The sequence below is a fragment of the Cynocephalus volans genome, chromosome 2 (assembly GCF_027409185.1).
Source record: "Cynocephalus volans isolate mCynVol1 chromosome 2, mCynVol1.pri, whole genome shotgun sequence".
Lineage (NCBI taxonomy): Eukaryota > Metazoa > Chordata > Mammalia > Dermoptera > Cynocephalidae > Cynocephalus > Cynocephalus volans.
In genome coordinates this window covers 13,085,502-13,103,864 of record NC_084461.1, presented here as the reverse complement: position 1 = coordinate 13,103,864, position 18,363 = coordinate 13,085,502, and the positions used below count along the sequence as shown (strand labels likewise).

General features: G+C 38.7%; 1 protein-coding gene across 1 annotated transcript in view; it reads left to right on the top strand.

Moving 5' to 3' along the window:
- DNAH5 (dynein axonemal heavy chain 5) overlaps nt 1-18,363 on the top strand; it is a 222,492-nt gene that overhangs the window by 84,434 nt on the left and 119,695 nt on the right. Inside the window, exons 33-40 of the mRNA XM_063087541.1 lie at nt 971-1,183; nt 2,006-2,230; nt 3,708-3,880; nt 12,338-12,516; nt 12,900-13,087; nt 13,438-13,632; nt 16,695-16,829; nt 17,662-17,769. Of these exons, the coding sequence (XP_062943611.1) occupies nt 971-1,183; nt 2,006-2,230; nt 3,708-3,880; nt 12,338-12,516; nt 12,900-13,087; nt 13,438-13,632; nt 16,695-16,829; nt 17,662-17,769 (1,416 nt within the window). The remainder of the gene's footprint in view (nt 1-970; nt 1,184-2,005; nt 2,231-3,707; nt 3,881-12,337; nt 12,517-12,899; nt 13,088-13,437; nt 13,633-16,694; nt 16,830-17,661; nt 17,770-18,363) is intronic.

The following is an 18,363-nucleotide window of genomic DNA, read 5'->3' as shown; positions in this document are numbered from 1 at the left end:
CTATAACCAAGGGCTGATCCTGATTTTGTGGGCCTTAAATCTTGTAAAATTATAAATACAAATTTATATTCAGGACATTGGAAAAGGTCTGTGCAAGTGAGGGGCCGTTTGACTTAAGGCTCATAAGCTTTTTAGTAGATCACTTCTGTCTACAACTAAGGAGGACTTCATTGCACAGCACTAAATCTGAGCCCAAAGGGACAACTTTCCATTTTTTCAAAGAACAGAAACATCAGCAAACATTTGTGTTTACTTTAAAGTTTGTGTTATTTTGTTTAATTGGCATGAGTAGCTTGTGAGATGGGAAGGGAAGTAAGAAGAGCATGATTTTTAATGACTTATTACAGGCAAGAAATTTAGTCTCAGAAATGTTGTCCTACAACAGTGAATGGAAGGGGCCCCTTTGCATCTATATCATAGAACTCCAAATACTGTGCTATTCTCATTATACCATGCTGCATGGAAACTAAAGTGAAATGACCAGAATAGGCACTGGGTTTGAATTAGAAAACAGTATGTGTGACCAACAGCTCCTGTAAAGAGCACCATGTCTGGTATATAATTGGGATTACCTTGTATGGTTTTTCCATTGATCATATTGACCAGGTCATTGCAAGTGTCAACTTGATTATCTTGTGCTGTAGAATGATAGCCTCTTAGAGAGTCTCATTTCATTAGAGAAATTTTAGAAATTTTTTTTTATCATCACCTTTGCATTAAATATTTTTTAGAAAATAAGTATTCCTCCTTAGAATATAGATTATTTGGAATTGATTTAATATTCCCTTTGAGAATTCATGACTAACTTTAAAAAATTGCTTTAGAATTGATTTATATTATATTTTGCCTTGTAATTTATAACCGGTAGCTTAACTTTCTATGGAAAGGATAACATTGACAGGAAAAATCAAAAATAATTTTTCATTTTTTTATATGAAGATAGCTATTTTTTTTTTGGCTTCTAACATAGATCTATGATCAAATCCTGTCAATTTCATCTCGAGAGGGTGAGACGATTGAATTGGATAAACCTGTGATGGCAGAGGGCAAAGTAGAAGCTTGGCTTAATTCTCTCTTGGAAGAATCTCGGTCCTCATTACATCTTGTGATTCGACAGGCAGCTGCAAATATTCAAGAAACAGGTTTCCAACTGATTGAATTTCTTTCTTCCTTCCCTGCTCAGGTCAGTGTATTGAAATTAGAAAGTATTTTTTATAAAATAGTCATCTTAGATCTCAGGCGTTGCCTATTGTAAGCTTCACAAATGACTGTCATTTCACCCTGAACCAATATTAAAATTTTCATAAGAATTCATTAATTGTAGATAAAAGATTTCAACACAGATTACTATACACACACACACAGATATATATATATATACATATATATATATATGAGGGTACTTCAAAAAGTTCATGGAAAACTTAGCATTATCCTTCAGTTCTATTTTTCCACAAACTTTTTGAAGTACCCTCGTGTGTGTGTGTGTGTGTGTGTGTGTTTATTTTATAGACTTAAACATGTATTTGGGTTGTAGAGATATTTGATGTATTGTCTTTAACTTAAAACACTTTTTCCCCTACTGAATCCCTTTACAATGTATAAAAATCATAAAATATACTGAGTGGGTGCTTTATTAAAAAAATGAAAAAAATATATTTTAGCATTAACATACAGGAAACAATGTTTCCTTAGTCATGTGATCACTAAGGATTTTGTGAGTACTCTGTGTAAACGCTGTGCTAGTTTGGGTAAACCAAGTTTAAGACAACATATTCTTTACCTGTGAGTAACTTAAAATCCATCTAGGGAGAAATGTGACAAACATAAATGACTTATAATGACAAGAAATAGAATTTCCATAGGTTGTGAAACAAGGTATCAGATTGATGTAATCAAGGCTTTACATTTGCATAATAATCACAACTATTCATTGTGCTGTAATTTCTATTTAAATGTATAAATATGCCACACACACTCATAAAGCCTTTTTTATTTCCATAAGGTTGGATTATTAGGAATTCAAATGATATGGACACGGGATTCAGAAGAAGCCCTTAGAAATGCCAAGTTTGATAAAAAAATCATGCATAAAACCAATCAGTCTTTCCTGGAGCTACTAAACACACTGATAGACATCACCACGAAGGATCTGAGTTCCATGGAACGGGTTAAATATGAGACTTTGATTACTATTCATGTGCACCAAAGGGATATCTTTGATGACCTGGTAAATTCTTTATAATTGCTGCGGCATATACAGAAATGCAAATACTAGACACTATCTGTGTTTACTCACTGGAATTAGTTTGATTGAATTCAAAGAAAAGATTAAATTCAGGCAAAGAATCATCTTCACACTCAGAGCTTGTTTGTCGCATAGTCTTTTCTGTCTGTGACCAAAATCTCAGTCATTTTCTGATGATCTATGCTAAAGTGTTATTGAGGCAATTGAGTTTATTTTAAAATTATTATTATTATTATTTTTGGCTGCTGGCTGGTATGGGGGGTCTGAACCAGTGACCTTGGTGTTATAAAGCTGCACTCTAACCAACTGATAAAATTATTATGTGGTTATTTTAATGCAAAAATGTCATACAGCATCCTGAAAAGCTTTCGTTTGTCTTGTGCTCTTTTTAGTTGTTAATTGAAGATCGCTGGTTTCTTGCTACAGAAATTATTATTAATATTGCTAATTGGGCTCTTTAGGACTTCCTTTAAGGCTTTTGAAACATCACATCTTTTACAAGTTTTGCTACATTCTATGTCACTGATTGCAAATGATCTTTCTTAAAATAGCTGTGACATTCAGGTGTCATGCAGATTTTTGCCTTTAAAGAGAGAACAGGGTGGAAGAAGAGAGTTTAGTAGCCATAGAGAATAGGAAATGTGAAAAGATGTGAAATTTGTCCTCTGCTGTAAAACACAACATTAGATAAGCGGCAAGACACTCTCATTTTCATAATAACTTTCTGGATCGTGTCTCACTCTGTTATATTAAAAAGATTATGAAAGATTTGTTCTGACTTTGTGGAAATAAAGGCAGCACAATCAAGCTATTGTGTGCTAATCTTCTCTCTTAATAGTTAAGCACACTGTTTGCCTCTCTGAGAAAGAAAGGGCTCAGGGTAATTTTAGATTTCTCCTTTGTCAAAGAAAAATGATTAAAGTGGCCTAAAATTTTGGTTAAAAAATTCAGAAAAAAGTATTGCTGGGTAATAACCTGTCATTTAGATGTTAAAAGTTTTGGCCAACTGTCATTCCTAGAAAAAAAAAATGGGTTAAAAACCCAATGATGTACTTGGTCGTAATCTTAAGAGATTTCTTTTTCCTAAAGAGATTGTTTAGTTCTGTCTTTGTATGCTAAAATATCTTTTTCATAGATTGTATTTCATCGTTAGGACTATGGTATTGGGCATTGGAGGGTGAAATTTAAGAAATGAATATCTTACTGTTAAAATAAATCAGGCCATTTAAATTGGGGGCATAATATTATTCTTGAATTTTCCTATTTCTGTATATTCTAAAGTTTCTTTTTTGTTGATCAATAATTGAATGGGTTGGATGGTGATAGAGTTGACATCTCTGAACCAGTGGGGTAGTCTTTGAGTTCCATTTATTTCACTTGATGACCTACATGAATGCTAATGTGTATATTTAATAAATGATTCTTGTCTCAGTTTTAATACATACCTTGTGCATTTCAGTGTCACAAGCATATCAAGAGCCCTACGGACTTCGAGTGGCTGAAACAGTGCAGATTTTATTTTAATGAAGATTCTGACAAGATGATGGTCCACATCACAGATGTAGCTTTCATATATCAGAATGAATTTTTGGGCTGCACTGACAGGCTTGTCATAACTCCACTCACAGACAGGTGATGGGAGGATTTTGTGATTCCGTAACCCTGTGTTCCCCCATCTCCTCTCCCATTTTCATTCTTTAGAGCTGTTCAGGGGATTTTTGCTTAATGAATCTTTAAGGGTTCTAGGCTCTTTTATACCAAAGACTTTGAAATTCAGTATTTTTAGCTTCATACCTATGTCTTCACATGGGATTTAGGTTTGCCACCAAAACAGACCTTGTTTTCTTTGCTTTCAGTCTTACAGAGATGAGGTTTAAATGTCTCCACAGATGTTGAATGGTCAAGAAAGAGAGTTAATTACCGTGTGTCACTGGGTGCAAATCACAGTGGACCTTGAGGTCTGCTTTAGTATTTGTTGTCATTACAGAGGACGATTAAGATGGTTTTCTTAGCAGGAAAGAAACTGAGCATCAATGCAGGTGCCACTGTGCTGGGCATCTGGGTTCGCTCATTCTGCCCTCTACCTGGTATTTTCTGATTGTGTTAACTACATCCATCATTGCAATCTCTCTAGACTCAGTCTCCTCGTCTGTAAAATGAACAGGCTGTCTCCAAGGGTCCTCCCAGGGCTAATATTCTGGAATTTGCTTGGTCTAACTTGATATTTGTGGTATCAGTCACAGTGTATATTCTCTGTTCAGGGATGCACCGACCACTTATTATGGCCAAATGGCTTGATTTAATCATTCCGCATTGTATACATAAAACAAAACATCTCATTACACTTCATTACCAGTCTCTGGCCTCAGCAGAAGCTGAACCTGAATATCAATCCTTATCAGGGACAACTTAAGTTTGATGTTATGTCACTGTCATCAGCTAGAACTGCCCCTTTACCTCATTTGGATACTAAATGAAATGCTCACTTTCAGCTGAGGTTGGAGGAGTCCCAAGAGTTTTTTTGTGTGTCTCATCTTCCTCTCCCATTTTCTTGTCATCATACTCTTTATGTTTTTTCTTAAGTCTGGACTGAAAATGATTTATACTCTATGCTTGTATTAGCCCATTTCTATTGCTTATAATGGAATGCCTGAAACTGGATAATTTGTGAATAAATTAAGTTTATTTCTTACAGTTTTGGAGGCTGGGCAGTCTAAGGTCCAGGGAACACATCTGATGAGGACCTTTCCTTGGTGGTGTCTCTCCACAGCAACTCAGGGTGCCTCGTGGTGAGAACGGGCTGAGCACGAGAGAGCTCACCTGCTCACTTGCTCCCCTTTTAAAGCCATCAGAACCACACCCATTACTCTATGAATGAATCAATCCATTCATGAGGGCACAGTCCTCACAGTCTAATCACCTATTAAAGGCCCCACCTATCAATACCATAATTGGATTTCCAACCCTCTTAATACTGTTACAGAGGAGATTAAGTTTCCAATACATGAACTTTTGGGGGACACATTTGACCCATAGTAATACTGTTGTACATCCTTTTGGAAATTTTTTCTGTTGTGAAGTGGGGAAGTGCTTATTTATTTAAGCAAATAAGGCAGGCACAGAAAGACAAATACCACATAATCTCATTTACATCTGGAATCAAAAAAAGTTAAACTCATAAAAGTGGAGCATAGAATTGTGGTTAACAGAGGCTGGGGGTGAGAGGAGGGAGGGGGGAAATAGGGAATTGTTCAAAGGGCACAAAGTTTCCGATAGACAGGAGGAATAAGTTTTGAGAGCTATTGCATAGCAGGGTGACTGTAGTCAATAATGATGTATTGTATATTTCAAAATACCTAAGAGAGAAAATTTCGAATGCCTCACCACAAAAAATGATAAGTAGTCAAGGTGACAGATATGTTAGTTAGCTTGATTTAGTCATTCCACATTGCATACATATGACCAAACATCACATTGTACCCCATAAGTGTCTACAATTATGATTTGTAAATTAAAATAACACTAATTTATAAAACAAATGTGAAGAGTTCCAAATAGGAATTTCCCCTGAAACACCCATGCAGTTATCTTTCACCTCCTTTCTCTCAAACCTCCAGCGATTCCTTTCCTTTCTCTCTCTGCACCAAAGGCCTATTTCCTGTTTTATTGAGAATGTAGATGTGGTCACAGGAATGACCATGAGCTCGTCTCCTGCTCTTACATCCATTACCCAGCTCCTGTCCTCATGCAGTCTCTTCCTCTCCTGGTTCCCCGGGTGGATCGTCTGTACGGCCATCTGAGGTCGACACTTGCACTGACACCAGGATTTCCTTTCTGGGAACATCATCAGTTTTCACTTTCTACCGGATCATTCTTGTCATTGTACACACAGGCTGTAATTGCTTCCATTCGGAAGACCTTACCGTGACGAGTCCAGTTTTCTTCCCATCTTGGTGCTCGCATTAAAACCACTCGAGAGCATAATTTGTCTCTACTTAGTCTGTCTTGGACTCATTCCATTCAGGACCTTGGTGTTAATTTTCTATTGCTGCCATAACAAATGAAACAACACAAATTTATTATTTTTATAGATCTGTACGTCAACAGTCTGACACAGGTCTCACTGGACTATAATCTGACATCAGCAGGAAGGACTGTGTTCCTTCCTGGAGATGCTAGCATGGGGGGAATCTGATTCCAGCTCTTTCAGGTTGTTGGCAGAATTCCTTTCCTGGCAGTTGTAGCACCTGCCAGGTCCCTGTTTTCTTGCTGACTATGTGCTGAGGACTGTTCCCAACTTTTGGAGGGGGCTGCCACATTCCTTGACTCATGACTTTCTCTATCTTCAAAGCCAGCAGTGGTGGGTCGAGTCCCTCTCATGCTTCAGTTCTCTCCTCCTTCTCCCGTCTCATGTCTCTGACTCCCTCTTCTGCCTCCCTCTTCCCCTTTTAAGGGCTCATGAGATTAGATTGGGTCCACTCGATCATCCAGGATAATCTTCCCATCTCAAGATCCTTAATATTCGTGACATCTGCAAAGTCCCTTTAGCCACATAGGGTAACATGTTTACAGGTTCCAGGGATTAGAATGTGGACATCTTTGGGGGGCCCTTTTTCTCAATATCACACTTTCCTCATCACTCTGATGAAACAGCTCTCGTGAAAGTCATCCAGACCTTGAGGTTGCTAAATCCAGTGGTTGTTTCTGGATCTCATCTTCCTTGGCTAATCAGCAGATTGGCTCAGCTGGTCGTTCTCTCCTTTTGATACCCTTTCTTCCCTCGGCTTCCAGGAGACCACGCTCACCTGGTCCCTTCTTCTGGTCTGGTTGTCCCTCTGTACCTAGTCCTACTGGTTCCTCTTTACCTCTCTCACCTCTAAGCATAGAACATGCAGGGCTCCTCTCCGTCCACACTCGCTCCTTGGGTGATCTCACATGGTTTCAAATACCATCTTGTGATGCTGATCTCTGCATCCATCCAGGGTTTCTTCCCTGAACTCCAGATGCATATAGCCACCTGTCCACATGACATGTCCACTTGGACTTACAGAGTATTTAACCTTAGCATGTCATTGTCCCCTGCAGGCCCACCCTCCTTTTACTAACCTTCATGTTAGTAAATGGTCATGACATTTTATCAGAGTGGAGGGGAAACTCTGATAGAGTAGTCGTTCCCCAAAAGATGTCCACGTCCATATCCCTGAAACCTGTGAACATGCTGCCTTCCAGCTGTCTAAGCCCCCAATCCTTGGAGTCTCTTTGAAGCTTTTCTTTCTCTCTCGCCTCACTATCCAGTCGACCATCAATTTGGTCCGTGCTGCTTTCAGAACACATCTAGAATGTGACCACTTTTCACCCGTCTGCTGTTACCACTCTGTCCAAGCCACCATCATCTCTAACCTGGTATTTCTGCTTCTGCTGTTGTTTCTCTACAGTATATTCTCAGTTCAGACACCAGAATATCAGTCAGAGCCTGTCACATTTTGCCCCAAACCCTCCACTGTGGTTCCATCTCCTGCAAAGTAAAATCCAACGTCCTTACATTGGCCTGTGATGCCCAGTACAATGTGGCTCCTGCCACTGTCTGCTTCTCCTTCCTCATTCGCCTTGCCGCCTGCTCCTTGGCTATTCCTGGTGCAGTCGCGGCACAGTCCTGCCCCAGGGCCCTTGTTTTACCCTTGGCCTGGAACCGTCTTCCTTCAATAGTGGCTTAGCTTGCTCGCTCACTTCCTCAGGCCTCTGCTCTAGGGTCAGAGGGGTCTTCTGACCCACCGCTTCTGAAGCAGCAGTCCCCACACTCCATAACCCTCTGACCCAGCTTTCTGTTCCCTGTTTCTTACTTTTTAATGTTTCCTTCCTTTACAGTGTAAGCTCCTGAAGTCATGGGATTCACATGACTTATCCACTCGAATCATTCTATCACATAATAGGTGTTGATAAATATTTCCTGAATGAAAGAAATGATTATTTCCAAATTTGTATCTTTATGGTGAAAAATTTAAATGATATAGAACAGAATAAAGTAGAAAGTGTGAGAGGGAAAATTTTGTATTTTTCAAAATGATTATGTTTATTTTTTATCCTTCTGAAAAGGTTGATGCTTATATGTTAAGACCCTCTTTAATTTTCACATATAAGTGTGATAGTTTACAGTCTTTTCTGCAACTTGATTCTTTCATTGTATTCATTATCTGGTCCAACTTTTTATATCAAAATACTTGAGAACTTTAAAAGCAAAACAAGTATTTATAAGTATATAAGTGGAGGCGATTCTAAGCTTTGTTCAGCCTGTTTCACCCCAAAATGTTCATTTCTTTATTTTTCTTCAACTAACTTGATTATGTGAGAAGAGAGTCATCATTTTCTGCTAGACATTGGGTTACATTGCAATATTTGCTGCCCTTTTACAAAAGAAAATTCCTCATAAAATGAATACTTTAAAAAAGTTAATTGCTGGAGTCCCTGACACGTATGTTGTCAACCTTTCACTGACTGACTTGTGAAAATTCACCAGCTGTGGCAGCTCTCTGGAGTCTGGGAAGTTCAATGCCATTGATAGAGTTGCAGATATTTTGCATGATAAAATAGCCACTATAATATGATAAAAACATATAGCATCATCCTCCAAAAACTTATGGTATTTTTAAGGACCAGTCCTTCCTTCCACTTCTGAGCACACAGACTGGAACTCCCCTGACCACTGCTGTCACTTAAGACAGAGGCAGAGGAAATCAGGGCTAAGAGAGGCATCTTCTCTGTTTGTAAGAAATGTAGCAGGCCACCAATGTGGGTCTTTCACTGACATATCCTCACGGCTTCTGTGAGATATACCTGAGTGTTGACCCCTCAACTCTGCCCTTAGCAGCTGTGTAGTCTTGGGCAAGACACCTAACCTCTTTGATTCTTTTCTTTTGGAATTGTTTGCGGACTAGAGGTATTGTAAGTACCCAGCAGGCCCGATGCAGAGTAAACGTTAGTTTACTATTATTTTGCTATGGCTGTTGGTTTTCTTAATCATTGGTAACTCATTCTTCAGCAACCTTTTCTTTCATTTCTCCTTAAGCACGTCCTGTAATCAAAGTGTGTAACTAAACCAAGTTCTCAACAAAGAAAAGCACCTTGCTAATGCATGGAAACCATTGTTTTAGGAAGGTTTTCTCCATTTTAGAATCAATAAGAGCTGAAACCACTTATGGCATACATGTGATGAAATGCATCAACAGTGCTATGAATACTTTAAACTTATGTTGGTGGCAGATTCAGCTAAATGGAGTGCTAATGAGCCCCATGTCATGGGGTCATTCACTGTTCATTCAGCCTTGTGGTCACATTCTGCATCTCTAATTCCAGTTGCTGTTGGGACAGGAAGACCAGATAAGGGTGTATGGCTGGACTGGCTCAAGCCATTTATTTGACAGATATTGAGAGTACATTGTGCCAGGGGTTAGGCAAGTCGTTGTGGGTACAGTGTGAGGTAGCCCCAGCTCCTGACAGCAGACACTTTACAGCAGTCTAATGCGAAGGTGGAAAATTAGAACAGAACTGTGAGCAGGCTACTGAGACATGTAAAAGGTCAGACCTTGTTCATGAATGGAGACATTTTTGAAAACACCTAGGAGAAAGAGACTGGAAAGGACAGCAGAGAAGGGAGAGAGGGAGGTCCCCGTACATGTGGAATACTCTGGGAAGAGTCTCATATACACTTATATGGAGGTGCTCTGATAGACCCGTGCTTGTCACTAAAAGGTGGTTTGGGTGCCAGTGTAGAAGCTGGTCTGAAGCCGCACCTAGTGGAGGAAATAAAGGATAAGTCCCCTGGCATGCCCACCCATTTTTCGTGTAAATAGTATGGTTTCTTTGAGGCAACTTAACACAACTTGCTAGTTTTCAGTTTAAATATAAACCCAACAATCCCAGTTTAAAAAAGGGTTTCAAGACGGGGCAGCTGAGTGTCCAGAGCTGGTGGAGATGTGCTTCCCACCCCGTTAGGGTGGACGTGTCCCAGAGCCGGGCAGCGAGGGGGCTTGGCTTGCAGCCAGATGGGCCGGCTCAAGTCTCAGCTCTCCCGCTGTGATCCTGAGAAAAGCTACTCAATCTCTGTGAGCCTCTTTCCTCATCTGTAACATGGAGAGAACAGTAGCTTCCTTGCAGGGTTCTCTGGGGAATAAAGGAGATAACGTATGCGGAGCTCATCGTGTTGGCTGTTAGTACTTATTACAGACTCTGCTCTGAAAGGGGTGGCAAAAGTCCAAGGGGAGAAATAAGACCCTGGGTTCTTGGGTTAAATGACAAAATCAAAGTGAGAGCAGGTGTCCTCCTGATTTCATACCCAGATCTTTTCTTCCATATTCAGGCTCTGAATACATTCAGGGCTGGGTCATTTACTTGCCTTTTTAGGATCTGTTTTCAAATAAAACAGAGACTCTGGGAGACCCCCTAGTTGGAGTGCCCACTGTTCATTTCTACCTCTCATGCTGGATAGTCACTTCCTTTCCTTTGAAATCTTTTTCAAGTCCTGATGAATGCTTTATAGTTTGGCTATAAAGAAACCCTAAAATGCACCACTTTATAAATTGTCTCCTTTGACAATACCAGGTGATGGTGGGAATCAAGAAATTTATCAGCAAGTTTCCAGGTTAAAATTTTTCCTTTACAGAGATTCTTGTATTCTCTCACTAAATGTTTTATTTGGTTATCTCATATAGAGGGTATGTACAAGTCCAGTAGATGCTCACAGAAACAGAGTCAAGGTGTGATGATTTAACATCGTGTGATTTAAATCCCAAGTTCATCAAATTATTGACTCAGATTCAAAAGTGGAGTAATCTACTTAAATGGTTCCCAATCTGTTTCACAGAATGTTATTCTTTATTTTTATTTCTTAAAAATAAAATTTATTGTGTGTATTTGAGGGTTGCAACATGATGTTACAGGATACATAATAGTAAAGTGGTTGCTATAGAGAAACAAATTAACATATCTATCATCTCACAGTTACTTTTTTTTGTGACAAGAACAACTAAAATTACTTATTGAACAAAAATCCTAACACAATACACTTTTTAGAGCTATAGTCCTCATGTTGTACGTTAGATCTCTAGATTTGTTCATCCTACATATCTGTTACATGTAACCACTTTTTATTCTTTGTAACCACTGTTTTATTCTCTATCTCTGTATATTTGACTCTGTCTTTCTGTGTCTGGGTTATTTCACTGAACATAATGTCCTCCAGGCCCATCCATGTTGTGGCAAATGGCAGAATCTTATTTTTTTTAAATTTTAGAGTTGAATAATATTCCATTTTATATATGCCACATTTTCTTTATCCATTCATCTGCTGACAGACACTTGGTGTTGTTTCTGTATCTTGGCTATGGTGAATAATGCTGCACTCAACATGGAAGTGCAGATATTTTTACAAGATGGGATTTCATCTCCTTTAGGTATATACCTGGACAAGGTATTGCTGGATTGTATGGTAGTTCTGTGTTTAATTAGTTCAGAAACCTCCATACTGTTTTCTGCAGCAGCTGCACCAATCTGTATTCCCACTGATAGTGGGCCGGGGATTCCCTTTCCTTTACACCCTCACCAATGTTTATCTCTTGTCCTTTTGATAACCCATCTTAATGGGTGTGAGATAATATCTCATAGTGGTTTAAATTTGCATTTCCCTGATGATTACTGATGTTGAATAAGTATTATTATTTAGACATGAACAGATTTCTGGTAAAAAGTTTTCAAATAAGTTTTGAAAATGCTAGGTACTTTTTTTTGTACTTGGAGATTCTCAGTATACATTGTGATAAGAAAGCCTGAAAAATTCAGTGGTAAGAAAACCTGTTCAATATTTTAAAGAGTTCTCAAACTTATTTGAGTGGAGACTTCCACCTCTTTTTTCCTCTACACATGTTAACATCCATAAGGATAAATGTATTTTTGGATGTAGTGTTAGAAATGTTGCATAGGGAGAATGGCCCGGGTCTTCTGTTTTTAATCTTGTGCGGGTTTCTTTTCGCTGTGATGTCTCAGAAGTATCTTCTAGATGCTGGTGAGATGGTTCTAGCGGTGTTTCTACCCCTCAAGGTGTTATATCACATTGGCTCAAGCTCTGGGGATGAGCATGGGGGGAGCCCCTGCCGGACCCGCAGGAACAGGCAAAACAGAAACTACCAAAGATATGGGACGATGTCTTGGGAAATACGTCGTGGTTTTCAATTGTTCAGACCAGATGGATTTCCGAGGACTTGGACGGATTTTTAAAGGTGAGGGTTGTATTTTTTATTTGATGAGAAATTTCAGCTAAGGTGGAATGTCTTGTTAAGATTTATTTTTCAACAATTGGCTACATTTTAGTGTCATGTTTCAACTTTGTAAAACTTTTGAAAACTTTGAATCTTACCAGTGTTGTGTGGACCAAATATTAATATCACTTGCCTTTTATAATGTCCCTTCAGCACTGCAGGTTGGGAGTTTACAAAGTGCCAAATCGTGAGCTGTTTTGGACCACTTGCCGCGTGACCTGTTCGTTCAACTTTATTTTAAAATAAATGTATCACTGGCTCATTTTGAAGCTGCATAATATTCTTTTCTTTGGCTTTCCAAAATTACATACTAATTGGATTTTCTATTTAATTTCCTTTCTAAGGACTGGCGCAGTCTGGATCCTGGGGTTGTTTTGATGAATTTAACCGTATCGATCTACCAGTTCTCTCAGTTGCAGCCCAGCAAATATCCATTATTCTGACATGTAAAAAGGAGCATAAAAAATCTTTTATTTTTACTGATGGAGATAATGTGACTATGAACCCTGAATTTGGTCTTTTCTTAACCATGGTAAGGAGCTGCTCAAAGATCTACTGAATTTCAACCTTCTTATCTCAATCTTTGTGCATCTCCCTGGTTATATGTCACCTACTTTTCATGAATGGAAATTGGGATTGTCATTTCCACTTCTGTTTAGAAGCCTTTGGTGTTAAACAAAGATCAAACTCATGACTTTGTCCGGGTGAAAGGAGAGTATGCTATGTAAATGAGGTCTCTGGTTGTCATTCCAGATTTGTTGCGTGTACATAATAAATCTTTTAATGTCATGCTGCTCTGTCTTCTCTCCCCATATTGAATTGTACGATTGAACTGAACTGAATGATTGTAGCATTCACCCTTGGGTTTTATTTTCTGTTTAGAATCCTGGCTATGCTGGGCGGCAAGAACTCCCTGAAAACTTGAAGATTAACTTCCGCTCAGTGGCCATGATGGTCCCTGACCGTCAGATTATCATCAGGGTGAAGTTGGCTAGTTGTGGCTTTATTGACAACGTTGTTTTGGCCAGGAAGTTTTTCACACTCTACAAGCTGTGTGAGGAGCAGCTTTCTAAGCAGGTGGGGGTTTTTTTGTTTGTTTTTTAAATTTCAGTGAAATGTTCTCACTCTGGAAAATTATAGACTGGTGTTGTTGACAAATTACCTATTGATACTAAGTAGAAAGGTGTATCGTTACAAAAATAATTAAGAACTACTTTTAAGGAAACTAATATTTACAGCATGCAAGTGAACTGAATATCATATGAACTGATTCAACAGCCAAAGAATTATGGATATTAACATTTGCTATTTCTACCACCTGTACATTCATCATAACATATGTTATGTGTCATCATGGCTTTCAGGAACCTCTCAATTGTTTACTCTTCTCCCTTCTAAGCTCACTAAAGTATTTGGCCAAGCTTTGCTAATTGTCTATCTTGCCTGGTGTAATCTTCTTGCTAGTTTCCTCTACTGTTTGGAGTAACAGGTTTGGACATCATGAGATTTCATAGTTAAGAGGCATAAAATTAATCATATGTTACTTTTGTGTTAGTTTTCTATTGCTATATAACAATCTTATCACAAACTTAGTGGCTGAAAACAACACACATTTATTATTCCACAGTGTCTGGGCAAGGAGTCAGCTTAACTGGGTCCTACGCCTAGTGTCTAGCAAGACTGCAATCAAGGTGTTGGCTGGGGCTGCGGTTTCATCTGATGCTTGAATGAGAAACTATCTACTTCTATCTCATGCAGGTTGTTGGCAGAATCCTGTTTCTTGAGGTTGTAAGTGGAGAGATTTAGTTTCTTACTGGCTGTTGGCTGGAGGCCACCTTCAGTTCTTACAGGCTGTGCCTAATTCTTTGCTACCTGGATTTCCCCAGTTTGGCCACTTGTTTCCTCAAAGTCAGCAGGGAAAGAGGTTCCAGCAAGATGAGTGCTGCAATGCTATGTAATGTGACCACATAATCACATACAACCTGTCATCTCTGCTTTGTTCTATTAGCTAGAAGCAAATCACAAGTCCTGCCTACTCTCAGGGAGATAAGACCATGCAAGGGCATGAACAAAGGAGGCAGGCATTATGCCATGGTTTCCTAGCACGTACAAATAAAAATTATTAAAACCAGATACGAAATAATGGCTTATTTCAATAAACATAAGAATATGACATGAATAACACCTCATAACATATATGACTCTTTAATCTCTCTCCTTCCTCAAAACTCCATTCCAAACTTCTTTGAATCTAGATTAACTTTTATACCCACATATTCAACCAAATTACATTCCCACTCAAAAATTATTTCCCGGTGAGTGTTTAGACCACATGGAGCCTTTTGACTCTGGTCATTAAGCCTTCCTGGTTAGCTGACCCTGACACTTTGCGTTTTACCACCGATGTTCTTGGTTTTGTCTGCTTGTTAAAGCCTTTATGCACTTGTATGTATCTTTCCCTCCTTCAAAGAAATATTTTTTCCCACGCTGCTTCTTGCATGTAGAAAACTTCCCACACCACTGACCCCTGCCCTCGTCCTCACTCCTGCTTACGTCTCCTTCCTTCACTCCTGCAGTCCAGCTTCACAAAGTCACTGTGACAGTGAACGACTCAATGTACAGAACTACTGCCCCCACGCAGACCTTGGTGAACAGTCTGTGAACCTCCTTCATGCCCACAGATTTAAGGCCGAGTCCAATTCTGACAGAAGGTTTTACATGATTAATTTCACCGACCAGCACTTTCAAGTCATGTTACTTTTAGAAAAGTTTATTCATATTTTATTTTATTGTCTTCATTAGAATTTAAATTTCCTGAAGACAGGAAGTCAATAGGAATATTTTTATGTGCTTTATCCTCCAAATGACTGGTATTAAGTGAGGCATGCTGTCCCAGTTACCCAGCAGATAACTGTGTGTTTTCTTTTTTTTACTATAGGTATTTTTTTTCATTGTGATAAGAGCATAGAACATTAAATTTACCATCTTTAAAGTGTATAGCTCAGTAGTGTTAAGAATATTCACAATGTTGTGAAGCACATCTTTATGACTTTTTCATCTTGAAAACTGGAAACTGTATACATACCCACTAAACAACTTTCCTTTTCCCTCTCCCCCCAGCCTCTGGTAGCCACCTTTCTACTTTCTGTTTCTATGCATTTGACTACTTTAGATGCCTCATGTAAGTGAAACCATACAGTATTTGTCTTTTCGTGACTGGTATATTTTACTTAACACAATGTCTGCAAAGTTCATCCATGCTGTAGCATGTGACAGGATTTCCTTCCTTTTTGTGGCTAAATTATATTCCATTGTATGTTTGTGCCTTGTTTATCCACTTGTCCACTGATGGACCCTTGGGTGGCTTCCACCTCTTGGCTATTGTGAATAGTGTTGCTCTGAACACGGGTGTGCAGATACTTCTTTGAGACCCTGCTTTCACTTCTTTTGAATACATACCCAGAAGTGGGATTTCAGGATCATATGGTAATTCTATTTTTAATTTTTTGAGAAATGCCATACTATTTTCCATAGTGGTTGGATAGTTGGATTTTAATTATTCCCTTTATATATGCTGACATTGGGCAAAAGAGAGCTTTTATAAACATAAACCAATGGAATGACAGAGCTGGTGGCTTGGTTTCCTGATTTGTCCTTATCGTCTCTCCTCCTGAAGTGCAGCTGTTTTTCTTACTCCTCAATACCTCTGTCTTCTCACTTATCCGTGAAAAGGCATATACTCATGTATATGTGACAGCCATGAGTGAGGCCCCAGTTTAATTCTGGTTCTGAATCTTAGCTTCAGAGATGTGAGCAAATTTCTTATATATGCTTGATTATGAAGATGCTCAAGGTATGTCTATATTCCAGGAGGAAGTTTATTCCTTTTCTCCCACCGAGCTACATCAGTTAGTTTTGATTTAAGAACTTAAGGTAATAATCCTAAATGGGAGGACTCTTTTGGATATTCTCTGTTTGCTTGAAATGTATGTCAATAAAGTAATTTATTGTTTGTATGAGTTTTCTAAAGAAAAATCAACATTTATTCATCATTATGATTAGGCCTTGTGTCTAATTTATATAGTTTCCATGGGTAGGCTAATATTGAAAATAAGCCCAGTGTATTGCAAATTCTTCAGGTACATTATGACTTTGGTCTGCGCAACATTCTGTCAGTTCTTCGCACCTTGGGAGCAGCGAAAAGAGCCAACCCCACAGACACGGAATCCACCATTGTCATGCGTGTGCTACGAGACATGAATCTTTCTAAACTGGTAAGATTCACAGATGGAAATGTTCTACCCGCTTAAATATCAGTTCAACTAACTAAGCACAAATGAGACTTGAAATATTTATTTAAAATGCCTAATTATCAGATAAAGGACTGGAACACATAATTTTAAATTATACTTTTTCAGTATATCTCGTCTAAAATATGCCTATTCCAATGGAATTAAAATGGATTAAAAAAATTTACACATGTGGCTTCTCAGCAATCATACCTGAATCAATTTTGTGTTTTAGAGCTGAAGTCTCCCCTTCTCTAAAATCTGTAGAGCCTGGCAAGAAACTGTATATAAATTTTACAGCTGTGTAATAATTTCCCACTCTTATTTCACAGTAGACACTGATAATCAATGTCCAGTGTCAGTGGATCTATGTACAGGGTGACAAAATGACATATTTTTATTTCAAAATAGAAGTATGTACCAAATTCCAATTCATGAATTTGCTTTTACCTGTCATTTAAAATATTCTTTTAAATTTAAACTAGACATGTATAGTAGACTGTATAGTATCTCTCCAAATTGGCTATTTTATGGAAAGATTGTCAGGTAGGCAATATTTTCTTTACTTCCATTTTCTTCCTTTCTTTTCTCTTCTTCCTCTCTTTTCTCCCCTTCTTATTTATTTACTTATTTATTTATTTATTTTAAGGAAAAGATGAGGAAAATATTACTCAGCCTCAATGAAGGTGCTATTTTATTTATTTATTCACAGTTTATGTTGAAATAACCTGGACTGTGTTGGGCATTTTCCATTTATCTGTACATTGCTGTTTGTGCCAAAATAGTCAGTCTGATTTCTCTTTCTTTTCAATTTTAGATTGATGAGGATGAACCCTTATTTTTGAGTTTGATTGAAGATCTCTTCCCAAATATTCTTCTGGATAAGGCAGGTTACCCTGAATTGGAAATGGCAATTAGTAGACAGGTAATATATTTCACAGAGCATCCAGTGCTGTTGTTGCTGGTAAACATCCACTGGGTCCTTGTTTACTGTGTATGCCAATAGAAACACACAGAGAGAAATTACATGTGACTCATTCTCTTGGAGGTGGAGACTTAAGAGGAGGTGGCCTTGTGGCATTAGAAGGTGAAATTTCTGTAAAAGTTGTGAAAAGTATGCAAACTTCCATCGGGCCAAATCTGGTTTAGATTAATTGGGAGTTCGGCCTCGGTTGCTATCACAGAGTGGCTTTCTTGCCCAATCAGCACTGAGTGAAAGTGAGGAAAGAGGAAAGACTGGTAAGGGAGAGAAAGGCATGAGACAGTAGCTCTCACTGTGTCCGTTTTGTCCAGACGTAACAGTAAAGTGGAACTGCTGTGGCCTGAACCTGTGGACTCCGAGAACAACGTGGAGGCTACAACTACATTTAAGAGAGGCCACTGCACGTCCTCCTGCGGGTGTCTCCTACCATCACACAGCTGCAGGTCCAGTTAGGCATGTGTGAGTGGTCCCAAATTGACAGAAACCAGATTGAGAAATGAAATGTGAGTGGTCAGCAGGGCCTGGGGTCTCAGCTGG